General features: G+C 50.4%; 1 protein-coding gene across 1 annotated transcript in view; it reads right to left on the minus strand.

The window, feature by feature from the left end:
- Nucleotides 1-5,981, minus strand: part of LOC106853746 (ubiquitin carboxyl-terminal hydrolase 12-like) — a 28,287-nt gene extending 22,306 nt beyond the window's left edge. The window contains exon 1 of the mRNA XM_088172970.1: nt 5,887-5,981. Within this exon, the coding sequence (XP_088029096.1) occupies nt 5,887-5,934 (48 nt within the window). The 5' untranslated portion in view covers nt 5,935-5,981. The remainder of the gene's footprint in view (nt 1-5,886) is intronic.
- Between the last annotated feature and the right edge of the window lie 742 nt (nt 5,982-6,723).

The following is a 6,723-nucleotide window of genomic DNA, read 5'->3' on the forward strand; positions in this document are numbered from 1 at the left end:
TTGGGGCTGCAAGTTTACAGAACACACTGTCATGGTTTTCTAAACATAGATTAGATGTTGCTTTCCCCATCCTTAAAAACTCCTTGGCTGTGGAGCACTGAAGTCAGATAAAAAGAGTTGTCAGCTTGGGGTTTGAAAGGATCCCTTTTCACGGACCTGGGAAGGCTGTCTGTGTTCCAGGCATAACAAATTACTGGAAATTGAGCCTTGGGTTGCAGCACTTCGCCTGCATAAGCACTCCAAACAAACTGCTAATCCTGAAAGGAGCAGTGTCACAGACTGTGCAAGGCTCGGAATGTTCTTCCTGGAAAGGCTGTGCCCATTTCCAGCAGGGAGGAAAAGCTCACAGAGCACCCAGAGAAACTCCAAAGTGCTCCATTTCTGAGTGAGTTTATTCCTATGGAGCCTTCCTTGGAGTGGTTTGAAATGAATGAATGCAGGGTGCTCTGAGAACTCCTCCAAGCACAGATTTATCCACCGGGAGCTGGTGCTGCAGGGCCCACAGGATCCACAGCTCCCAAAGGCAGAGCAGGGAAACTCTCACGGAATGTTCTTACAGTGAGACAGCAAAGCTGGGCTCCAGAGAAAACAACACGGGCAAAGGAGGCTGGAAAAAGGGCAGGAAAACCAGAGCCACTGCTCAGGGCTGAGCTTTGTCAGCAGCTCCCAGTTCATCCCAGTCCATCCCAGTCCATCCCAGCCACAGCCTCCCACATCACCACTGCTCCCAGTCCATCCCAGTCCATCCCAGCCACAGCCACCCACATCAGCCCTGCTCCCAGTTCATCCCAGTCCATCCCAGCCACTGCCTCCCACATCAGCCCTGCTCCCAGTCCATCCCAGCCACTGCCTCCCACATCACCCCTGCTCCCAGTTCATCCCAGCCACTGCCTCCCACATCACCCCTGCTCCCAGTTCATCCCAGTCCATCCCAGCTTGCTCAGCCACTGCCTCCCACACCACCACTGCTCCCAGTCCATCCCCCTGATTTCTCCTCCCGACCTTGGGTTCCTCCCACTGCCCCAGTAACACACACAGGAGTGGAGGCTTTGCCAGGACAGCTCGAAGGGATCTGGGCCTCGAAGAGAACAAACACAAACAGCTGCCAGCTGTGCAAGGCCCAGTGTTTACCAGCATTGTTCTTTTGTGAGATTTTATCAGGAGCCTCACACATCAAACAGTGCAGGGACAATGCTGGGGACACTGAGGAAGTGGATGCTGAGGGAAGGTGAAGATTTAGAAATATGTCATTTATAAATAGGTTTATATTTCATTTATAAATAGGTTTATATTTCATTTACAAATAGGTTTATATTTCACTTATAAATAGGTTGATATGTCATTCATAAATAGGTTGATATGTCATTCATAGATAGGTTGATATTTCATTTATAAATAGGTTGTAACTTTGGACATTACACAGGCACAGAGCAGTAAAATTCAGCTCTGGGGCCAATCAATGGGTCTGAATGGGGAAATATATTCACAGCTCACTCTGTGAGAGCTTCAGTGGATAAATCTTGGAATAGTTTAGGTTGGAAGAGACCTTAGAGCTCATCCCCTGCCATGGGCAGGGACACCTTCCACCATCCCAGGCTGCTCCAAGCCTCATCCAAGCTGGCCTTGGACCCTTCCAGGGATCCAGGGCAGCCACAGCTTCTCTGGGCACCCTGTGTTTTACCACCCTTAAAAAATTCCATCCTTTCTAGTCTAAATGAGCCCACTTTTACTTTAAAGCAATTCCCTCTTGTCCTTTCATAACAAAGTTTATCCCCATCTGTTTTACAAGCCCACTTTAAGTATCCACTATAAAAGGAGCTGAAAATATAAAGTACAACACAGAAACAAACCATAATGATCTAGTGCTGCCCTTTATTTTGGCAGCCACTGCAGGAATCCCCCAAACTGACATCTGCTGGAGCAAGCACTGAAAGCCATTTCTGTTTTAATAGCAACAAGACAGGGAGTGATGTGCATGGAAACAGATGAATCCGAGGCAATAAAAGCATTTGCTGTAAATCCTGATTAAAGAACCAAACAATAGAGATTCAATAACACAGAGCACATCTTGAACAAGCCACACTCTGTTCTTTTAGCATCTTTCCCCAGGTAATCACACTTCATTTTTAAATGGTAGCAGCTCTGAAGTAGAAGTCCTCTAAAATAATCAGTGTCTGTTTTGAATAAATGAATCAAGGAGTGCTCAGCTTCCTCAACTCCATGGCACAACACAGCTGGGATCTCTCATGATCTCTCATTTTCCTGAGGACAATTAAAGCATGAAATTTTAAAAGTTTATAGACAATCAAAACAGACATCAGAACAGTACAAGAGCTCATTTGTGTGTTCAGGACTCCTGTAAAATCCTAAAGCTCGTTCCAAGGGAACCTTATGTGTGGTCCACCTGAACTGCAGCCTGGCTTTGCTTCCAGCCCCAAACCTGCAGCAATAAACACCCATCACACACAGCACTAAACCAAAATACAAAAAACATGTGGGAAAACCTTGAAGTGACCTCTCTCCTGCTTTTCAAAGGGTTATTTCTTTCCCCACTAAAACAATTCTTCTCATTTATTCTCAGGCTGGGTTTTAAATGCAAAGATGAATATTTTGTTTCTTTCAGTTTAACAAGTCAGTCAAGAAGCAGAGCACTGGCAGAGACAGAAATCTGCTGACCCAGCTCTACTTCCACCCTCCCTTCTCCCAGTGATAAAAATAAATGCTATAAATGTTAATTCTCTGATAAAGCCAAACCAAAGTCCTACAGCTACAGGTGACAGCAGGGAGGTGACATTACACACCAGGGACACCACAGCCCTGTGTAAATTATTCAGGTGGCAAATGGAAATGTGGGACTGACAAATGCTGCAGCCAACTCCTCTCCAGCACTGAAGTCAATAATTATGTCCTGATTCAGAGTATGTAAGAATACCCCCAATTTGTAGCCTGGATTGGGGTTCTTCAGGCAAATCCTACTGGTTTAACAAACAATTAGACATGAATCAAGAGGAAATGGCCCTAATTGCTTCCAAAGTAACAATATTCTGCTCACAGCTTCCTACAGACAAGCTGCCAGAGAGGAAAATCCCAGCTCTGGGCTTTGCACCTTGCTCCCTTCTAAAGTTCTGGTCTCCTTTTCTAAAAGTTCTGTCAATTCAACAAAATCCTCAAGTTCTCACTCAAAACCTCAGTTCTACAACTGTCTCAGAGCACAGAAAACACATCTTGGGTCAGAGGATGCAGTCAGAGCCATGGAATTCTGCTCTCCCCAGCCAAGAGAGGATTCCCCCCTGTTCAGCCCAGACCCACAGATCCCCCTTTAAACACTTCTGAAACGGCAACTGTGGATTTTTAATGCAAAATGCCTCAGCAGAGCTCTCTGTCTGCATTTCCCTCAATCCTGCAAACAGAAGAAAAAACCCCCAAAACCCACAGCAAAGGGAAGGGCTGGGACACAAAACTGGTGGCAGGGAATCAGAGCTGGGGCAGCAGCTCTTGGCCATGGCTGTGTTTTCCATGGGGTGTCAGCAGCTCCCCAAGCAATGAATCACATCCAGAGGAACAATCCCTGCTCCCTCCCAGCTCCAAGTCCTGGCCAGGCTGGAGCTGCCACATCGATGTGATGAAATCCTGGAAAAGAGGAAATGCCACCAGCCTGAGGCACAGCAGAGCTGATCCATGCTGAAACACGGGGAAGTCATTTTAGAGAGGGGGAGATGATTCAAGTTCAACCTCATTACTGGCTGCTAACGAGTTCAGGCTCGGAATTTAATTTTTAAAGAGATATTGGAGAGGAATGAAGTGGCTGAGAAGCAAAGGAACAGCAGTGCCTGTGATGCTGAGAGGTCTGACAGTGTCACAAATCTGAGTTTCACTTTTCCAGCCTGGAGCACAGATGATGACTGGAAATGTTGGTAAAAAATGCATATTTTACTAAAAAAATATGTCAAGTCCTGTACAATCACTACAGATTAGCATAATCCTGAAGAAAGCAGTTCCCAAAGGGACTTAGTTCATGCATTTAAACGATTTTATAAAGAAGGCTCAGGTTTTTCATACACCTTTATGACAAACCAAACAGTATTTTTACTTGCTGGACATGTAGATAAACTGATCCAATTTTAAAATACAGCACCCAGACTTTTTATTTCCAGGGCTAGATGAGGGAATAAATGTTAATATTGACAGGAAGTTTAGCCAAGCTACACGTGCACCTAAAACACTGATGCTGACAGATTCCACAGCATTTGATTAAACGACTAATTAAGAAATCTGGAAGCCAGTTTCATGCAATTATTTAGTGCTACCAGCACTGCTCTACAATTTCTGCACAGAACTGAGACAGCAAATTCTCCACTTGAAACACAATGAGGAGAATCTGCCTCTCAGAACAAAAAAGTTCTTTGGAAAAAACACCCCCAGAACTTCAGCAGGGGGAGTGGGAGGCTACAGGCACCTGCCCAGCTTCCACTCACCATCCCAACCAAAATCCAGGCAAGCACAGGAGCAAAAATCCCAGTGGAATGTGCTCAGGTCTGGCTGCACAGTCCCAGGGAAATGCTCTGCCTTCCATCTGCCCTCTCAGTCTGAGGCTCAGTCAGCTGCTCTCAGGAATGCATCCAAAATATTCCATGGATTGAGTCAATCCCTTGCCTCTGGGGTGCAGAACTCCACAGCAAAGCTGTGACTCACCTCTCATGGCCTTAGTCTCACCTGTGTCTGTGATGGGCAATTAAAAAATACAAATTATGTAGGGAAAAATAGCCATTTAGTGAGATTAGGGAAGGATAAAGTCCTGGAAGGTCTTCTCCCAAAGACTTCCAGTGAGGTCTCCATGGGCAGGGATTTGAAAAGATTAATGTCTCTTGTTAGGGATGTGAAACTGCAAATACCCAGTTTGTACTGGGTTCAGTTCAGCTGGGCCTGGAGTTAAACTGGGAGTCAGCACCTGCATGGAAAATTCGGAAAATCCTTTTCCACACAGGTGAGAACAGAGTGTGCAAGAGTCCCTGCTGAGACTGCAGAAAGGAGATGGAAACCTGCCCTTGGAGCAATGAAAACCAAACTGCTCAAAGCGGGCACCCCCAGCCCGATCCTCTGCTGGATTTGGGAATTCCAGCCCCTGCTGGAGCTCAGAGCGAGGGAACTCCTCCCAGAAGGTTCTCTGTGCAATTTTTGGTGTTTCACTGCCGGGCTGCGATATTTCACTGTGAGTCAGCTGTGCTCCGGCGCCGGCCCAACCACTTGCTGGGCTCTATTTACACAGCGGCGTAACTTCATTAAAAATTCTGCATAATCATGCAATTAGCAGCCTGCCTCTTTCCCCGGCAGCAGGGACGGACCCTGGTACACGCATGCACGTGGAGCGATTGCACAGCTTTGATAAACGAGTAGAACAAGCTTTAAAATGAACTCAGTTATCACAACAACCGACAACGACCCGGGCACAAGGCCAATTAATGCTCGACAATTCCTTTCCCCTTCGAAAGGCAGCACCCACCAGCCCGAAAAACACTTCAGGGCACAGGCGGCAGCAGACACACCCACCGGGAGCGCCGGGTTCGCGTTTCTGCCGAGCCTCCGACACCTTTCCCACCGGGATTTCAGCCCGATTATCCCAAATCCCTGCGAGCCCCGGCGGGGCTGGCCCCGGCGCTCAGCCCGGCCTCGGCTCCCCGCGCTTCCCTCGCCCTTCCCCGGCCGCTCCGCCCCGGCCCCCTCACACAGCCGGTGCCGGCGGCGGGGCCTCCCGCACCCATGGGTCTGAGCCACTTCTGCTGCTCGCACGGCGCCGGGCGAGCCCTCCCCGCCGCTTAGCGAGGGGCACAAGGCCGGCAGCCCCCGAGGAGCGGCCAGGCGGGGCCGGGCGGCCGCCAGGGCTCTCACCATGGTACAGACGGCGGCGAGTCTCCGCACCGTCACCAGCGCCTCCATCCGCCCCCGGCCGCCGCCATCTTGGGCCGCGACTGACAGCGCCAGCTGCGCACCCGCTAACCGGCCCGGGCCGTGCGCCGCCGAAAGGGCGCCCCCCGCGCCGCGCAACCACCGTTCCTAGGCGTTCTTGGTCCGGGGGAACGGGCTGGGGAAAGGAATGGGATCGGGATCGGGATCGGGATCGGGATCGGGATCGGGATCGGGACCGGGACCGGGATCGGGATCGGGAGCGGGAGCGGGAGCGGGACGGGAACTGGATGGGAAAGGGACTGGGATGGGAACGGGACCAGGATCGGGAATGGGAATGGGAACGGGAACAGGATGAGAATAACACGGGGATGGGAACGGGACCGAGGAGTGGGATCGGGACTGGGATGGGAACGGGAACGGGATGGGAAAGGGACTGGCACGGGAACGGGACCGGGATCAGGAGTGGGATTGGGAATGGGAACGCGAACGGGAATGGGATCGGGAACGGGATGAGAGTGAGACGGGGATGGGAACGGGACCGAGGGATGGGATCGGGACTGGGATGGGAACGGGATCGGGACGGGATGGGAATGGGATCAGGAACGGGATCAGGATGGGGAGCAGGGTGCCCAGAGCAGCTGTGGCTGCCCCTGGATCCCTGGCAGTGTCCCAGGCCAGGCTGGACAGGGCTTGGAGCACCCTGGGACAGTGGAAAGTGTCCCTGCCATGGCAGGAGTGGCGCTGGGTGATCTTGAAGGTCCCTCCCAACCCTTAACATTCTGTGAGTCTGTGATTCCATGATCCTAGTGGACCCCTTCC

Source organism: Sturnus vulgaris, chromosome 14 (genome assembly GCF_052056855.1).
Source record: "Sturnus vulgaris isolate bStuVul1 chromosome 14, bStuVul1.hap1, whole genome shotgun sequence".
Taxonomy (NCBI): Eukaryota; Metazoa; Chordata; class Aves; order Passeriformes; family Sturnidae; genus Sturnus; species Sturnus vulgaris.